This window comes from Bombus pascuorum, chromosome 10 (genome assembly GCF_905332965.1).
Source record: "Bombus pascuorum chromosome 10, iyBomPasc1.1, whole genome shotgun sequence".
Classification (NCBI taxonomy): Eukaryota; Metazoa; Arthropoda; class Insecta; order Hymenoptera; family Apidae; genus Bombus; species Bombus pascuorum.
The window spans coordinates 11,211,562-11,230,285 of record NC_083497.1 but is presented as its reverse complement, the minus strand read 5'-3'; the positions used below and the strand labels follow the sequence as shown (position 1 = coordinate 11,230,285).

At 46.8% G+C, this 18,724-nt stretch overlaps 1 protein-coding gene across 2 annotated transcripts in view; it reads left to right on the top strand.

The window, feature by feature from the left end:
* Nucleotides 1-360: 360 nt before the first annotated feature.
* LOC132911484 (transmembrane protein 132E) overlaps nt 361-18,724 on the top strand; it is a 79,139-nt gene continuing 60,775 nt past the window's right edge. Inside the window, exon 1 of one of the 2 annotated variants that reach the window (XM_060968138.1) lies at nt 361-1,340. In XM_060968138.1, coding sequence (XP_060824121.1) covers nt 1,244-1,340 — 97 coding nt within the window. In that variant the 5' untranslated portion in view covers nt 361-1,243. The remainder of the gene's footprint in view (nt 1,341-18,724) is intronic. The other variant, XM_060968139.1, reaches the window with a different exon arrangement.

Here is an 18,724-nt window from a genome sequence, read left to right as displayed (position 1 = left end):
CGGCGTTTCGTGAAACGATTGCTCGTCGAAGGGGAACGAACGGTTTTACTGGATTCGTTGCATCGATACGGTTTACGCGACTCGTTAGCTTATCGAGAGAAACGGCTCGCCGTATATACCCGGTGCCGCGAGCCGCGCGTCTCCGATTCGCCGAGTGAACAATTTTGGAGTAAGAAGGAGCTTCGTAAACGAGGCGAACGAGTGGGTCTGGTCGTTTGTTTACTGGTGGAACGCGGTGCGTTGTCGAAGAAATACGACAGGTCTCTTGGCGGAGGGTAAAAAAGGGGGAAAAAGACGTCCAAGGCCCATCGAATGGTTGAATTGGCATGGAGCGTAGGTATAGCTGGTTCGACGGAGCCGCGAGCGTACGAGCTAAAGTGCGCGCGCAGCAACAGTAGGATCGGCTGTAGTTGTATGGTAGTCTGTAGAGGGCAGGCGCCCCCTCCGCATCTCTCCGCGTCTGGTCTGGGCCGCAGAGCGGCGCACCGTGTGTCGAGCCGAGCCGAGCCGAGCCGAGTCGGTCAATACTCCGGGCAACGCGGTGGTGAGAGCACACGACGACGGTCGCCCCGTACTCGTGCACGCCGTCACTCGGAAGCGGCGACTCTCGGTACAGATTCGTGTCTTTCGTGTCTCGAACGCGTAATCTCCGCTCGTGCGAGACTCGTGCCGAGCGTCGTCCGGAAGGGACGCCAGCCGGAGGACCGGCCGATCTATTCTCGCCGTGACTGCACGCGAACGGACTACGCGTATGATACGTACACGCACGCACACGAAAGCGTAACACAGGCACGAGAGAGGAGGAGGACACGCGTGCGAGAGCCAAAGGCCTCCTCGCGCATCTCGTCGCATCTCATCGTATCTCATCGTCGTTCTCCTAAAGATACGCTTTACGAACCGTCTGCCCAGTTGGCAGCCTCCTCGGCTCGAATCAGCCGCGGCTCGCCTCTCTCCTCCTCCGCGAATACGACGCTCGTACGATGCGAGCCTGCTCCGTGGGAGATTCGTAGGAAGTCGAAGGACAGTGCCAGGACACGTTCCGCGCTGGTGAGGCGACGCGACACGAGACCGCCGCGGGTCTCGCCTGTTTCATCAACTTTTCCCTCCCTTGCCCTGCCGGTAGTGTCGAATACGCGGACAGTGGGTGCTATTCCGTGCGACGATTCGACGAATCGACCGTGAATCCAAACCAGAGAAACTACGTACCTGATCAACGACATGCGACTATGAATTCCGAAGCGTGATGGACAAGCTCGCGTACGCAGCCAACAACTTCCAGCTACGCCTCGCCGGCATACTCATGGATATGTGGATATTCTTCCTGTTCGTTGCCATCGCCGGTAAGTCTAACTCTATAGTCATCTTTTTGTTCTCTTCTTCTCCTTCTTTCTTTTTATCATCGTTGCACGTTCCATTCGATATTCGATTTTCTACCAAATTCGAAGAGACGATCGGCCCCCTAACGTGTCCTCGGTGTATCGATTCGACGAGTGGCTCGCAGCGTGACTTGGTCCGCGTGCTGTCACTCGACGTGTCAATACGCATTACGTATGCACAACAGGCACGTGCGGCACGCTGAGTAAGTGCGTGGTATCTGTGCCATGGTTGAGTCTCGATTCATTCAAGAGATCGGGCAGAGGGAGAATCGATGCCACTTTCGTTCTTAACCGGTAAACGTCACGGATATTCCGTTTTTGGAGCGATTCAAGGCTGTGACGCGACCGAGTTGGAGGAATCGAGTCGGACATGTCGTAAGAAAATATCGTTAGAGAAACCGGTATATCTTGAAACGCGATTCCTCTTTTGTTAGCCTCGTTCTCTTTGCACCGATTACACAGCCAGAAGTTGTTTGTTTTCGCTACTGTCGGAGACCTCGTGGGATAGGCGCCACCGAGTATTCCAGTCTGAACGACGACGATGCAACATCACCGTAGGGGAACCACGATACAACGCCAGATGGTCGAATTTCTTAACGACGAGAAAGAGGATCGGGAAACTCCTCTCTGTTCTTTCCTCTTTTATCTTTGTCTCTTTGTTTTCCTTTCTTGTCGCTCGCCGTCTCGCTTCCACTCGATCTATCAGTTTTTCTACCTTAGGAACTTTTGTGTTTTAACGCATCTTCCGCGTCTTCTTCTTCCACGTCTGCTCGCCTTTCCTCTCTTTCTCTCGCAGCTTGGCCTTCTCGATCGTCGTCGAGTTTCTCGTCTACTTCGACTCCTTCTGCCTCGCAGCCGGTTTTACTCGTAATTCGCCGGCGTCGTCGTCGTCGTCCCCTTCCCTGCCCTTTCCAATCGTATCTCCGGTCCGTGCAGTCGGAATCACCCTGGCGTATACCCTCTTCCATTTCCTCGGCAGGGTTCGTCGGTGCATTCGTGCGTGAAGATCGGCGGAAACGGGGGTAACTATCGGCGACTGTGCTCGTCGAATCTCATTTACGATCGTGACGGTTCGAGGAGAGCATCCCATAAAAGCGCTTCTCACGTACTCGATACCGATTTTACCTTCTAGCGTCGCGTCGCGCCGGCTCGTATAATTGCTCTTCGTGCCGAGCCGGTCCGATCGCAATTCTATCGCGATTTCCAAAACGATCGAATCGTCGTCGTGCAGCTTCGACGCTTTCTCTCCGTGGCTCTCTGTCCGTAAATGGAAGCCACGCAACGTTCCTTTTCTGTATTTGCACGAACCAGGCGCCGGTTAAAAGCCCGGCCTTTGATAGCATCGCGTCTGATTTGGAGAATTTTCGCGAAAAAAAAAAAAGAAATAAGAAAAAAAAAAAAAAGAGCAGCAGTCTGCGGTTTCCCTCGGCCCGGCAACAGCAGCGGCGATAGTCTCTCGTTTAAACGCCGTGGAAATGTTTGGCGGAAGCTGCGGAAAAAATGCTGTGTACGATATTTCGGATGCTGTGTTCGCTAGGCGGCTTTTTCAATGGCTGCGAGGAAGAGATGGTTCGCTGCTTTCGCGGTTTGTTCCATCGTTTCACAGGGGCGAAAAGAACGCGCGTCGCAACGGATCCGCGATCGTTGATCGTTTTTCGCGTCGCGCGCTCAATGGAATCCCCTTTTAGAAATCAGGCCGATCGAAGTTCGCGCTACCACGTCCAATGAATACGCATTTTCACCTCCGTGTATGGGATTATGATGTTGAACTCATCGAGCAGAAACGCGTATCCTACTTGAACGCTAAAGTACCGTTCAAGTTCATTTTCGATACTCGAAAGCGAACTCGAAGCGGATAAGCAGTCGGTTGATTTCGTTCGCGCGCTCCACTTCTACTCCCTGTCTACTGTAGCTCTGCTACAGGAAATACGTATCGCGATTCTTTTCAATGGTTCTCTCGTTGTATCGGTCGCGCTTCACAGATAAGCTTCTGTTTCCTCTTGTTTTATAGATATTAGTTTTCATTCATCCAGCGTTTACGGGCTCGTAACGAATCAATTACCGTTGCAACGAGTTCCAAGTCGTATTCGCATCTCTGTCTTCCATCGTCTCAAGATTGTACCATGCATTATTCATCGTTCAACGGAACTATTATTTGATGCATTTTATTCACGCTTATTCGCTTTTCTCGTACTGTTGTACCTCTGTACGAACGCATTCGGCGTATTTATCTTCATCGTCGTAGTCCGTCTCATCGGTTCGAAAACCAGCAGTTTCCTAATGTAAATTATTTTACTTTGTCTTTGGGAATTGGACACGTAGGTACATACAAGCACGCGTTTACAGAGCGCTTCAAAAACTTGGGAATAAACTTCGGCAGCGTGTAGTTACCGCTAAACGCAAGCAAAACCATCTTAACCCATTAAAGACCGACGTTGCGTAAACGCGACATGTCGTTTGTAGTTTCCTTTCGGTAGATTCGTTCTTTCGTGAAAACTCCAAAGAATTTACTCTGTATCCTTTTTCTTTACCTACGACTACCTCTATCCTACAACTTTAAGAACTTTGACGAAATTGACGTGTTTTATAATCACTGTGCCTAGCTATTTTCTTTTTAAATTATAGAACTCGCGAATATGCGTCTGATTTGTAGCGAGCTTCTGCGACGTATCTACTATACCCATATTATACTCATTTTTTTGTCTTATCTCGACGATTACATTTTGAAACAGCATGTAGGTAGGGATAGCGTTTTTCGAGTTTCGTGATTTTCTTATCTGTAGCGTGACATCTGGTCGAGAGAAGTTTCTAAAGTTTGGCGACCTATTTTGTTTCTCTTCAAAACGCTCGTTTCCACGATATCCGGAACGACGATTCTCCGCGTCTATCGTTTCTACGCTTCTTTCTGTTTCATTATCCGTACTAGCGATGCTTCATACTTGACTCGCGGCACGATCTAGGAATTCTCATTACCTTCTCGTGGCACGAGCACATTCATCAGGTGTCAAATAAAATTCGCGCGATTCCCCCTTACTTAAAGTTTAACAAAGATCTACTCCTGGCACAGGTACATAGCGCTGTTATTTCGCTATCGTAGCCGTTGAGATGAATTAAGAACGTCCTACTCGGAGGAGCACGGTAATCTGTTATCTTTGTTGGCCATTCGAACTCGTCCACCTAGCATCGTTCTCTACTTTCACTTCCAAACTGAAGTCTACGATGAAGTATTCATTGTTCTATATAACGTCAACGTCTCGTAATATTCCGCATTAAACTTTCAAGTATCTAAAATAGTTAGAAATTTGCCATTTTCCAGCCTCGGTTTCATCGATTCGATTTTCTCTCCTCTTTCGGTAGTTACGAAATCTTCCACCTATGTTTTATCCTTCCACTCGATTACCTCAAACTTTTCACTCTTCCAAGTGGATTTTAACCGTTTTGGATCTAGAGATAAGGAGAAGAGGAGAGGGAGAGAGGAGCCTGATCTCGGGAACATTTATCTCGCCGAATCATTATCTCCAGGAAGACGTCGTCAAGAAGATATCGCTCTTTGACGATTACGTGATTAGATTAGATTTAGATATAATAGATTACGTGATCTGGTCGAGATATAGGCGAGGATGCGAAATCGAGTGAACGTTGACGTTATTTGCGCCAGGCTGCCGAAACGTCGATGTCGAAAAGTTTGATCAAGTTTGTATAGAATCACGTTTTTTTAACAGTGTCGTAACTGCAAAGAGATTCGTAAAGTCTGTGAAATATAGCGTCATAAATATCATACCATAAATTTTATCATTGCGAAACGCAATTATTGGAATTTGTTTCAGTATGTATTTTCTACGTCTGATACAAAAAATGTAGAGAACCTTGGAGATGATTATTTTTCCAACCTTCATTTTGAATTATATATCATTTCGTTACGTGGTCAAAGGGTTAATAAATCTTTTTTACCTTTATTCGGCATGTAAAATGTTTCAGTTAAATTAAGCTTTTCGCTACATTACCTTTCCTATATATCTTCAAAGGAATATTTCTAAAAATATTTTAACTAATATTGGATATGAGGCCGTGAGACGAGTAAAAGAAGACGGTACAGCAAATATTCTCTGTTATATAGTTATGCGATATTATTTAAAATTCTTTGAAATATCGCTTCTCGAACACAGAGCGAAAAATTTATTTACGTAAACATATTAATGTACCCGAAAGCTTTTCCATACCATTGTGTACCATTCGTGTTCCGATCTGCGAAGATACCCGTGGAATTCGAAAATTGAACTTTAAATATTTAATTCGAGAATTCGCTATTTCCGATCCGCGACAGGAACCAAAGAATTTTCTGCTTTCTTCGGTCGTGGTTATCAACATTTTTAAGAAATTTATTTCTTACTCCGGTTACTCTGAACATCCCATCGTTGTTCTGATCGGCAAATATCACTACGAATATCGGTAATTGAACTCTAAATAACTAAACGAATCAGTTGTCTTCGATTTTCAAAAGAAACGAAACAATTATCTACTTTATTTTCAGAGTCACGTCTTGAATCTTTTACTCTTTCGTTCAATTATTCTAAACGTTTTGTCGCTATTCCAGTCTGCAAAAATTCCTACGAAAATCACTCTGAGCGAATAGTACAGAGATAGAGAGAGAGAGAGAGAAAAAAGAAGGAAGCGGAAGGGAAGCTCGATCGACCGTCGCGTGGCTATGGTGTATGGTGGTTGGCTTCTCTAAAAATTTCGCGACACATGGTAGGTCGTCTTGGCAACGAAGTCGAATGATTTTACGGGGTCTCTGGTGGCAGCTACATCGACCGTTGTAACGAACTCGAATGAACAAGGGAAACAGAGAGGGAGGGGGAAAGGTAGGTAGGTAGGTAGGTAGGTAGGTAGATGGGTAGGTAAGGTAAGCCAAGGGTTCTGGCAAACTACGCGGAAACCTTGTTGAGAGACAACCGTATCTCTTTCTCTCATCTGGAACGCGTATCCTTTAGAACGCGAGAAGCAGGTGTTCCGAGCGATACGCGCATTGTCCTCTCGCTTTTTATTCTTAGAATTGCTCCCATCTGTACGCGATATCCACCCGCTACGGTAACCCGGACAGCTGTAGCTTTATACGCGGTAAAAGTGAATATTTCCGTCTTTTTTTCGGAGTGTGTTGTCAGAATATACGGTCTTCAGTGGGACCAGATTTGCCACATTTTTATCCATAGAGTTAGCGAGACGCTGGTTTCCTCGCGCTCTTTTGTATCGCCAGATCACGGAATAAAATCGTTTGGAACATGGTGTCCATCCAGGCTGTGCTCCAACAAACCCTTTGGAATCGATGGTTACGACGAGACTCGGTGAAATCGAGGATACACGTGGCGAACGTGGGAGGAAAGTCGAAAGTTAAATATAATAGCGACTCTCTCTACCTTTTCCGCTTTATTTGAAATCGATCTCGGTTCTCTGGCCACGAGATATCCATATCCGATTCGACGAACGCGACCAGTGGTATCGAATGGCGGAATGCCTTTTTCCGTGCTTGTCGTATAAACGTTTGGTTGCCGTGTCGCGGATTTCGCACGGTCATCGCGAACAAGCGGCTCGCAGAGCTGCCGTTTCGTATGCATTCCCCGAGCTTGTTATCCGGCATCTAAAACACGTTTCCATCCCGTATCCCGTGCTTCGTCTAATCGAATTAACTTCTGTATCGCGGCGGGCTCGTGTTTGCTTATCGATTTCCATTTTCTCCTGTCGCGTTCTCGCGTGCGACCGGCAAGCATCGCGCCGACTTTTTCATTCGTCCGACACGCAGTGGAACCGCGAGCACGCGATCGCGTCCGTCAACTTTATGGTCGTCGCGCGATAATTAATGCGCTCGAACAGCTTAACGCGCACCGATTCGGAATTTAAATGGGAGAATTCGACACCGACGAATCCGATGTCACGCGCTGCCGTATTTATCGCTATCGAGATTGAAAAGCACCGCAAATTGATGAAATTGTTTTCGATGGACTGTTTGATCGCGGCGATCAAAAGAGTCCATCAACGAACGACGAAACGAACGATGAAACGAACGACAGCAAGGAAACCGCTGTTCGATCTCTCGTCGTTTCGTCCCGTGTTCCAGCCAGAAGCGGCCTCGATTCTCGCCGCGAATAGAAACGTGCACAGACGTCGCGGTTCTCTAGAATTTAGGCGAAAGGACGCATTTTCTCGTGTCCGCGATGCGACGGCTGTGAAATTGCACCGGCGTTACTTTTGTCCGCATAGAAGAGCACGTACTTTGCAAAATTTTCGCCTAGTGGTATGGCGCGGTTTCGCCACCCGCAGCCTTCCCCAGCACCCACCAACCTTCGAGAAACTTCTAAGCCGTGCAACCCACTTGCGCCATCCTCTTCCTTCTTTCTTTCCTCCTATATACATGACACAGCCGAATGGGGTAGTTCTCACGGTAATACAACAAACCGCTCCATTGCCTGCTTCCGCGGAATTCGTTTTCGCCTGATAATCGGCTGAATTTCCACGAAAACTTGCTACGAAACGACTTTTCCTTATCGTAATGTCGTTTCCATAATTAATCGAAGGGAACCGAGTGGCGATCGATTTCTTTTCGTTCGTTCTACACGGCCGATACGTTCGATTTACAGCAAGCGTTACGCTTCGAGCATGAAAAGGACAGAAATATCTCGGAGATCGAACCGGCGCGCTGTGACGGATTTGAAAATGAATCGATTGGCCACAAAAGACAGCCGTTGTTATGGTTACCGGCAGTTATACGTATATTGCTGGTGAATATCCGCGCTAGATCGAAAGTACGTTCTTTCACGACGTTCCCGACCTATCGAAATTAAGAGCATCCGCGTTAAAATAGACTCGTTGGACGGGAAGCCTGGCTGGATGTGGTTTTACCGGGCAATTGCTAGGAGACGCGTTACGTTCTATAGGTTGGCTCGCCAACGCGGCGTTGCTTCTTGGCTCGCAAAGAATCGCTGGAAGAATATAGGTCGAGCGCTAGGGGCGTCTTAGGCACATACCAACGATGCTTCGTTCTATTGAAATGCATACACTTTTGCTGGGCGACTTAGGTTAAAGCGTCTTATGCTACTGGAATCGATCGCACTTGACTCTCCGTGTATACGCATCGCTGTATAGAGCTCGAAATGAATCTGGGTCGCCGGGGACAGCCATCGACCGCGGGTTATTATCGAAAAACGAATACGACCGGACATGTAAATTTTTCTCCGCCGAACGACGAATCTTTTCTCCTCTGGTACCTCTGTTCAGAGAGCGATCGAACGGACGAGAAAGTCGGTCTCAAGTCGGTGCATAGGGTAATCTGATAAATTCGATGATACGAGCCGTTCCAACATGAGCGATAAATTCACGATGTTTCGCAAGAAACGAATACAGTCGTTGCGCTGGTTCAACATCATCGATATCAGTCTGCGTAATTAACGTTATTAAAATTGGTGGCGTGGACGTGTACATTTCATCTGAGAACTAAACGTAAAGATAGTTTCAACGAGGAGATATTCCATTTAAAAATTGTTCCTCTTAAAATGGCACACGTGATTTACTATGTTTTTAATCGTTTGTTTATAATCGAATTTGTATAACGTAGTTCGGCTTGACCAAATAATTCTGTACGATCTTACGCGATGGAAATTAATCTTACGGTTATTGTAGCGGTCCCTGAGCGACGAGTTTCTCTACGGATTCTAGACGTTGCAATCAGCTTGCGTTTAGCATAGATAGGAACGAATTTGCCGGATCGAGGATCGAACAAGGCTGGAAAGTCTCGAGTATTGGCCAACAACGTTAAATCCGGCAATCAGATATACCATAGTTATCGCGAATGTTATCGAACTAACTAAGTCGAGTTACATGGAATCGCGGAGCTTCGTTCCGAGGCCAAGTTTCCCACTCTGCCGGTTTGTATTGTATCGAACTTTAGAACGCGTGGCAGCGTCGTTCTACCGTGACTGACAAGGAGAGAAGCGGTGGCGTGTTAATCCTGGAATTCTGTCCGTAGATTTTCCCATGGAAATTTTAGATCCGTTCGTTCGTTCGTATCGTGGCAGCCACGGAGTAACGCGGTTTCGAACATCAGAACGATATGCATCGCACGATCTTGCTATTCAACGATGCGTGGCGACGAAAATCTGATTTGCAGCTGCGATATCTTTTCGCGGTCGTTAATAGAAACGCCTATCGGTCGACGCGTTTCACCGACCTCGTACACGATTCCGTCCTATTGGATTTCCCGATGTTCCTGTACGGTTTGCTGCGCGTCGTGAAAACTCGAAGCGCGCCAATGTATATAACGCGATATTAAACTGGAGCTGAAGCAGCGTGATTAACCGTTCCAGTTCGCGGGCATAGATCCACTGCCGATATCGGGTGGCGGTGTTTGCGGTAATGTTACCAGTCAGATCGGCCTTTGATACGTTCCGCTCGGCCTCCGTTCCGTTCCATCTTTTAGTTCTCAAAGTGCGTCCACCGACAGTATCAGTCACGGTGTCGTGATTTTGGTTCACGGCGTTGTTTTACACGCGATAGCATAGAATCCAACGTTAACGTCGTCACGGCCGATAGTTTCGCGTTTCGCGAGCCTGTCTTTGCGTTTCAACGCGCGATCGCCAGTTTCAAAAAATTTTTCGCGTCTAAATACGTATCGGCCGGTGACGTTGATTTACAAGCGAGTTCTCGCGCGCGGCCGTCACGTCGCCTCAAAATTCGTACAGCCGGCGGTTCGGTCTCGTGCTTCGTGCCGGTGTTAACGACACCGGATCGTAGTTTCGGGCATGGAAAACAGCTCGCGCGCAACGCGTACACCAAGCCTGGTAACCGAGTTACTCGTTGCACTACGCTTGCCGGTGATACGAATTACAGGCTTGCAGTTCCATAGACGTGCACGGCCTGTATATTACCTCGTTAACGTAGCCCCGAACTTCGACGTTAACTCCTGCGACCAGACAAATCTGTACGCTCCACTTGTTTCTTCACACCCTATCGGATTTACGCTTATGCATGTATGTAACTATAATTATACTTACGTCGTGCGAAAGAGGAGATTGTCTTTTAACCAGGCGTAATTTCGTCGGATCAATTTTTTCGCCCCTTATCGTAAATTGGTGCGCGATACGAAAGCGTTTCGTGCAGTTGCAGGCCGTGGCTCGTTCAGGTCGCACGACCCTGACGCGACTTCGATCGGTCCCCCATCTTCGTTCCCTTAATTAATCGCTATAATAATTAATAATAACAACGAACACTAGGGTTGTAACTCAATTAGCGACGGTAATACGGAACAGAACGGCGCATCTTGAGTCACGCGAACAGCATGTACATTATCTTGTTACCGTGTCCTCGAAGTTAGCGAGTAACTCGCCAGACACTTATACGAGCAAAGTTGCTGGCGGCCTGCGCGACCTCCTATTTCTTGGCCGCTTTCGCGGGCTCGCCAACTTGCCAGTTAAACAATAACGCGATGAATTACCACAGCGTGATTATTGCGTTTCGACGATAACTCGTCGGCCGCCGCCGTGGCCTACTCCCTTGCGAATCTCCTGCAATTTCAATTGCGAAACTTGACGCGAATCACCGGGGAATTCGCTCGTGCATCTTGCGAGTCTGCACAAGTTACCGCGTCCCGGGGATACACATCGAGAGAGATTCCACTCAGAGACGTAAAAAGACGCACACTTTCGTTCCTAAGTGTTAAGTGTTTAAAGCTAAACGCGTGTTTGTTCGTCACCTTTAAAACTGTCGAAATATCGCGTTCGTTGTAATGTCACGATATCGTTTTTCATTTTAACAATCATCGGGTATAATTTTCAGATCGGCTTCAAATTTGACCGATATAATCAGGCGAGCGACGCATCGTAACAATGTCAATGAAATTTCGATACGTTTTATCACAACGCGCACAGCACTCGCATAGAAATTGCCTGCGACAAACGTTCGAATCGTTTCACCAACCGCTCTATCTTTACATAAATTTCATGCCAGATAACGATACTTCTTAAGTATCGTTCTAATTATTCCTAGGGTTAAACTGACTTCCTATAGGCACGATAAAAAACTCTGATGCTACTTATAAACCGGAGCGTTCGCTGCTCTCGAATAAAAGCTTGTTTCGTGAGTGGCTGAGAGAGCGCAGGCAGTAGCTGCAGCATCCTCGATGATGCGACGGTAATAAGTCAAAAGAAAGAAATACGAGTCGAAGCTAGTTTCTCCCTTTCTTCCGAGCCATTAGTCAAGTCGAAACAGTCACCGGACACGTATTCTTTCCGATGTATATCGTAGCTGCTATGTAGAACATCGATTGCGTACTGTAAGGAGGGAAAAGCGGAAGACATTTCTAGTTAGTATACAGCGTTATTTACATATTACACACGACGCATAAAGTAGCGCGAGACAGGCTGTGCATTTCATTCTCTTGGCTGCTTTACGCGCATCCTTGGCGGACGTTGAACGCGAAGCGCTGATGTGTCTGCTGGCGATGAAACGAATGATCATCTCCCCGTCACTCACGATGAAAATACTGCGTTAACACTGTGGTATACTTCCTACGCGATCGGTGGATGTTGTAACAGCGTATGCACCGCTATTACGCTGTCATTCAGGACGTAAATGGAACATCGAAAATAGAGCTTGCAGCGTTCTATGATTAGCAACCGCTAATGACGCTTCTTGATCGAATTCAGCGATATTCTTGCGAATGGCATCGGCCTGCGATTTTAGATGAAACTTGATATCACGGGGGAAGATGATGGATTTGAAATGCGAGATATTACCACTGGCGATTCGTGCGTTCGAATAATGTACATCGTTCCCCTAACGTCAATTTTATCGTGGCGTAATGATTTTGACATCCTGTCGAAACCGGGCAAGTATTCGGATATTTGAGATAGATCGCACACACGTATCAAAAGTCCTAGGAAATTCTCCATCGTTCGTCAAATTTTGATATTTCATGTAGATTATACGTTTGAAATCGTATACATCGCTCGATGCAAATCCTCCATATACTCTACCTTTTCATTGTACGAAGCTTCGGGTTAAGCGACGGTGCTTTATAAAAATACATCTTTATCGCACAAAATCTTTTGTCTAATCGAATCTTAGAACAAGATTGTTCCATCTTTCTCTCCAAAGCCTACATTTCGTGCTTCCAATCATCTCCCGTACGCGATGGCCACAAAAATTTCGTCCGAATCTGCTACCTAGTTACGCGTCTTTCGGAACAATAGTGGAATTCAGTTTGCCAAGCATCTCGTAGCTGCACGGAAACCCTTTTTCCAGTTCTCTTTCCATCGTTAGGTGTGTTTCTGAGAACGTGGCGCGAACACTCGCCTCGGAGTTATTCTTCTCGCGAGACGTTTTATTGGGCGATCGCGCGTCAAAGGAAGTTCCGCCGCGCCGTGCCGCATGGGTCGGGTTAAAGCGACGTGGAGGCCAGCACCGGTGATAAGAGCGCGCGAGGGCGAGCCAGGGAACAGCGACGGCTCGTCGTCGTCTGTGTTGCGAGTTCCGTGGGACACTCGAGACGAGATCGCTGGCTAGCAGTCGGTCTCGCGAAAGGGGGTGGAAGCGAGTGCCACTATAGCGTGGCGAGTGCCGACGGCAGTCCACTCAGACCTCTCCTCTCCTCTTCTCTTCTCTTCTCTTCTCTTTTCACCCAGCTCTCTCGTCTCCCTTTCTTTCTCGCTCTGCTCTCCGAACCAGGCTCTTTCGCGAGAGATCCTCGACGATCACACGATTATATTGTAAAATGTACGCGACGTCGTTTTGCGAGCGTGGAGCGTCGAAACGCGCGGGCGCCAGAACTCCACGAAAGTCGATCCGGCGAACGTGTCAAGGAGAAAATTAAAATTCCCGAGGGTGCTATTAATTCGAGGCGATATCGCCGTTGTCTTGGCTTCGTCGACTTGGAACGAAAAGAAGAACGAGGATATTTGATTTTGTATCTAGTTCGCGCGCCAGATGACTTAATCTCGTAACAGTCAAGCAACTTTGACGAATATCGTCCAAAAGTATCAACAAATGTTTACTTTTCTTTTTTTTTTTATATATAAAATGCACGGATTGCTGCTACAGGATAAAAGTAAATTCGAGCGAATGAACAAAAACCGAACTACAATCGAGCAGAGTCAAATCACTTTTCGAAGCGTGCTATAAATTCATAGGCAAATAATATTGGCGGGTTTTGCAGGAAATTCGCGTTTTTGATGGTAAAACCTGTGCATTTGTCCTCGTTACCGTGACTATCACCGGTCAGGTTGTTAAAGGGTGGATCAAAAACGGATTTAACGTGGCAGATTGACTCGAAATCTTGATCTCAGATGGAATTTTTTAATTAAAGTATATATCTAATCGGGCGAGATTCCGATCGAGACGGCTCGTGTCGAATTCCAAGGGAAAAAGTTTTTTAATATGCCAGGAAGGTTCATCGGTAAGCGTATTCGAACGAGAGAATTCCAGTTCGAAAAGTACTTAGGTTAAACTCGATGTATGATAAAACGTTCCACTAACGGCGGTCTCGTTATCATAGTTTCGCGAAAACTCGCAAGCTTGTTCCCTTAATATGTCAGATCGTATTAAAATTTCATGGAGCACGCGTATCGCGGGACACGTTTGCAGAAATGTAACCGGCGGTATTATTTGTTAAAGCGCGCAAAGCCGCATCGTTGCACGTTGAACCGTTTTAAAGTTACGGAATGCATAATGCAGGCCGTCGCAAACTGCTTCGTACTGGGAAAAGTGGGAACATCGAGCTCGGGTAAACGACTGGTTTCCAAAGCGGGTACTGGTCAAAATCTCCCTTTATTCGAGGGGAAAAACGTTACGATGTGCGGTGGTAGACTTGCAATCGTTCTCCCTAGAATTCAGTTGGTCTTCGTCACAGTCTCTGGATTAGTGGGTTATCCTGTGTTATTCGACTGGTTTAACTACGCTACGATATTTAACACCGTGAGATCTCGGAAGTTAATGTATTCGGAAGAACGATGTTGGATATTACATTTATAAATAGATGGCGGATTTTTATTGCGTAATACGAGGAAATACGTAAGATGTGCAAATTATAGTTCTTCTTGTAATATTTGATAGAACAGTTTTCTATCAACGTTCCTTTAATTATTTCGTTTAAATAATTTAATCATAAAGATACGAACTTGCATAAAAATCCATTCGTAAGTAAAGTAGTCAAAAATTGGTGTACGAAGACTAAATAGTTCATAGCTTCTAACGATGTGCCTCTTTCTCCTATATACAATAAATGAGTAAATAAATAAATAAATTTCATTTCGTAGAGACGACACGCTCGGCCAAAATTGCAATCAAATGCCCTGTACAAATCCTATGAATTTTCGACTAACGATTTATGGACGGAGTTGAAAAGTCCCAGAGAGCGTTATACGACTGGGATTCTCTTGCCTCGCAACTTGCCGTCCTGAGTCGCGTTAATGACTTCTCCGGTAGAGTTGTGTTTTTGGAAACACGCTTGTTTCCTGTTCAACGATCTGCCGAAAGTTCTGCCGTTAATTCCCCGGCCGGATTGCGCGAGAATAAAGCACAGCTTCGGTACTTTTATTGCGTTTTAACAATCTAACGGGCCGACCCTTTAAACTATGCAGAAGAAAATCCATAGCGAGGTCGTAGGAGAGCGGCCGCGGAGAACGCTCGTGCATACGAATCGATACTTAATATCCTCCTCATCGAGCAACTTGAGAATTTAGTAATTGGAACGCGTGGTTCTGTGTGCACAGAGCGCGCGGTTATCAAAAAAGAAAATCACGAACGAAATAAAAACCGGTTTTTCAATTTCCCTCTCGACCACACTCGATGCTTCTACAGCTTTTTACAATTTTTCCTTTTACATAGTTGCCGTGTTATCGCGAGTATCGACCGCAAATATACATATAGCGATGGTGGCGGAGTGCGGTATATAAACACCGGCGGAATCTTGGAAACACGGAAGCCAGGAATCTGGTGCACGATCGCGTACGTACTAAACGTGAGTGCGTGTGCATATACACGGATGTATACGGTGGTTAGGTGGAAGCGAGGGCGGCGCAACCGAGAAAAGAATGACAGAGAACCGCGCGTTACGTGTATAGAGGTATGTACGGATTGGCAACGAAAGAGCCACACAGAAATACCGCGTAGGAAAAAGGCGGCGGGGATGAAAAGGGACAAAGACGGAAAGAATAAACTCAACGACAACGCGTCTTTCCTGGATTTTACGATGCAGCGGTACACGAAGCGACTTGCCAGAATCAGCTAGCTTTTCGGTTATTCGATAATTGAATGGTACGATGGAACGGAATCGCGGTGTGGATTCAAAAGTCCCCGCGGGTGCTTTAATTTCTCGGTCTTCAAGCGCAGGGATCGATAACGAATAGAACGGTGAAATCGAGCTGAGCCGAGTCGAGTCGAGTCGAAATAAGTACGAACCGCAAACTACCTACCTACCTACCTACCGGGCACCGTTACGCGGTGAGATCTTTAGGTCGATCGAATGAGAAACGAGAAACGCAACGTGGATTTCGCCGGCGGATTTAACGGAGAGAGAGTAGTTAAATTAGTTTCATCGAAGTTGCTGTATGCTTTTATGACGCGTTATGGCTTTCGATGAATTATTGTACGGTGCTTTTCTCGTTCGGCAACAATCAATTATCGCACGATAGACACGCTCGCCGCGGTACTCCGGGGATCGCTGGTTTCTTTCTCTGCTCTTTTTCCTCTGCTTTGTCCCGTTCGAACGGCAAAAACCACAAAGGTGGAATGGAACGAATCGCGACACAAGGTTCCTCTGATTCTTCGCGTCGTTCAATGCTTTGATAATTGCTTCTTCCGAGCGCAGTAATTGCGCGCTCCGTCTCCACGGGATTGTACGATGTTGCACGTATTAGTACGTGTCAAGAGTGCACGCTGTTGTTGCGGCTTGTACGGTAGATTACGGGCGTACGCGTCGGTGTGTGTCGTTACTGTTCTTGATTCTCGTTCCAGTTTCTGCTCCACGTTCGTTCGTACATTTGCACATTCCACGCGACATCTGTCCAATATCTGCCTGGCTGTACGCCTCTCCCTTTCCTTTTTTCGATTTCAATTCGGCTATTTTCTCGTTTCCATCCGACTCCGTGATGCAGACGTAGACGATGATTTTCGGATTTAAAGTACGTTTTACAGTCACGATCGATCCGCTCCGATTTCCAACGTACGCGAACGATTCACTTCTCCGAGGTATACGGAAACGTTACTACTCTTCCTCCGTGCTCCGGTCACCGATACGATATTAATACGTTGTTTCACCCTTCGTCGTTCGGCGAATAAATTTCCCGGTCGTCGACTTTTCGAAAGTTCCACCGGGCTTAATCTAAAGTTGTCGAGCAACGACAGACGTCGGTAAAATTAATCGTGTGCTCGGTGTGTGTCGAGGAAACGATAGGAGAAGGGCGCCGGGCCTCGGCGTCTTTCAACTCCGTCCAATTAACTTTCTCGCGGAAGAAACGCTTCTCTTTTCCTCGGTATACGTCGCCCCTTTCGTTATGAATACTTCATTCGCCGGAGTGTTCAGCATTCAGGCCGGAAAAACAAATATCCGACTGTAAAGTCTGGTCTCTGGTATTCCGGCAGTGATGCTCCACGAAGAGACTCCATTTCTCGAGATGGATACACAGGAGGACAGTTTCCGTCATTCTGCATTCCATGCATCGGACGGATTAAGTTTGTGCACGAGCGTAGACTGCCGGTTCGTAAATTGCGCTGATCCGGCCTGGGCTGGTCTTTTCTCCTCTGAAGATCATCTTCCCTCTTTTTCCATCGCTCTGTGCCTCTTTCCCCGGGGTGTTGCACCCTCTGCCGAACTCTTTACGCTCTGCCGGGGATCCCCCGACAACCTTCAACCGTTGACCTCCCGTTAGCTTTTCATCGAATACCGTCGCGTCTGGAAAATTAGATCAAGCCGCAAACGAGGCCTCGTTAGGTTTGGTCACTCGCTCGGTTCTGGTCCACTTAGCTTCGCTGTACGCGAAGGAACATGTAAACACGCTTCCGACTTAGCTAGGGCTTTGAATGCAAACAAGAAACACCGACTAGCACATTCGGACGTGGCTACCTACGATATAACGAGCCTTTACAAAGCCAGGAAAAGTATCCTCCAAGTTGGTCGGACGCTAACGAATTTAGATTCAGATGTGACCCGCTTTTCACGTCGATAATTTGTTCTCTTGTCAGCGACCGATACGAACGAACGGAAATATACATAAACATGTTACGTAGCGAATTAATTGACGTGATAACGAGCAATAATTGAACGAGCTCGATTATAATTAGCCACCCGTTACTAATGTAACGAACAGCTTGATAATTCGCGTGCATTATTTCTGCCCACGATACGATCCCACGATCCACGTTGCAATTATTTGTCCATCGATCAAATCGACCGATGTAATCGGTTAAGATGTTAACGCGACATTTTTTTCGTATTAGTGTTGCTTTCGCGATACGAGCGGCCAACGCGCTCGCTGCACTCAGCCGCAGTTCTCTTCAGCGACGGAAGCAACATTATCAGTCGAATGCCTCCGTGTCCTGAAAATTAAATCAGACGTTGAGAAGATCTCGTTAAGACTGGCTGCCTGCTTATACTCTCGTCGTATACACGTATATATTGAAATACATATTACATTAGTCTTTTATACGAGATCGGTGCCACGGGCTGCGAATGCAGGAATACGTCGTTTCCAGAGAGGCAAATGTTTCGAGCGACAAAGCGCCACGAATACGTTTCGAAGGCGTGCGACTTTTCCGACGTCTTTCATTCGATGACTTCATCGCCGGTATTCCAGGCTGACGCCAGAGCAGCTACGTACATATACACGAGTTGAATATGAGGCATGGTGTTAACGAACATACTATACCCACACATAATTAAGTTGCACATTCCATGCCAAGGTCTCCGAGAGTACACGACGATAGAAGTACACGGAGAGGATCTTGCAGGGAAATTCAATAGTGTAAAAGACGAAGTTGCGCTTCATCGACTCGTTAACGAGGAGGTCAATTTTGGCGTATCGCGGTGATAGAGTGCAAACGCAGTGGAGCTCGTGTTCCGCATTCCTACGTTTCATCAACCGTGCAACGTTACGCGTCGCGTCGTCGTGGCGAATGTTTTCGTTAAGATATGTCGGCTACGCCGTGAAATTGATTAAGATTGCACTGGAACACAAGTTGGTGACGTTAAATTACTTTGCCAAGAATTTCTCGAGTAATGGGACGACGCGTAGTCGTTCCAAAAATGCTCTTGATACGATATATACCGACGATGCACGGAAACGCTAGTGGCGTTCGCAGGGACGATA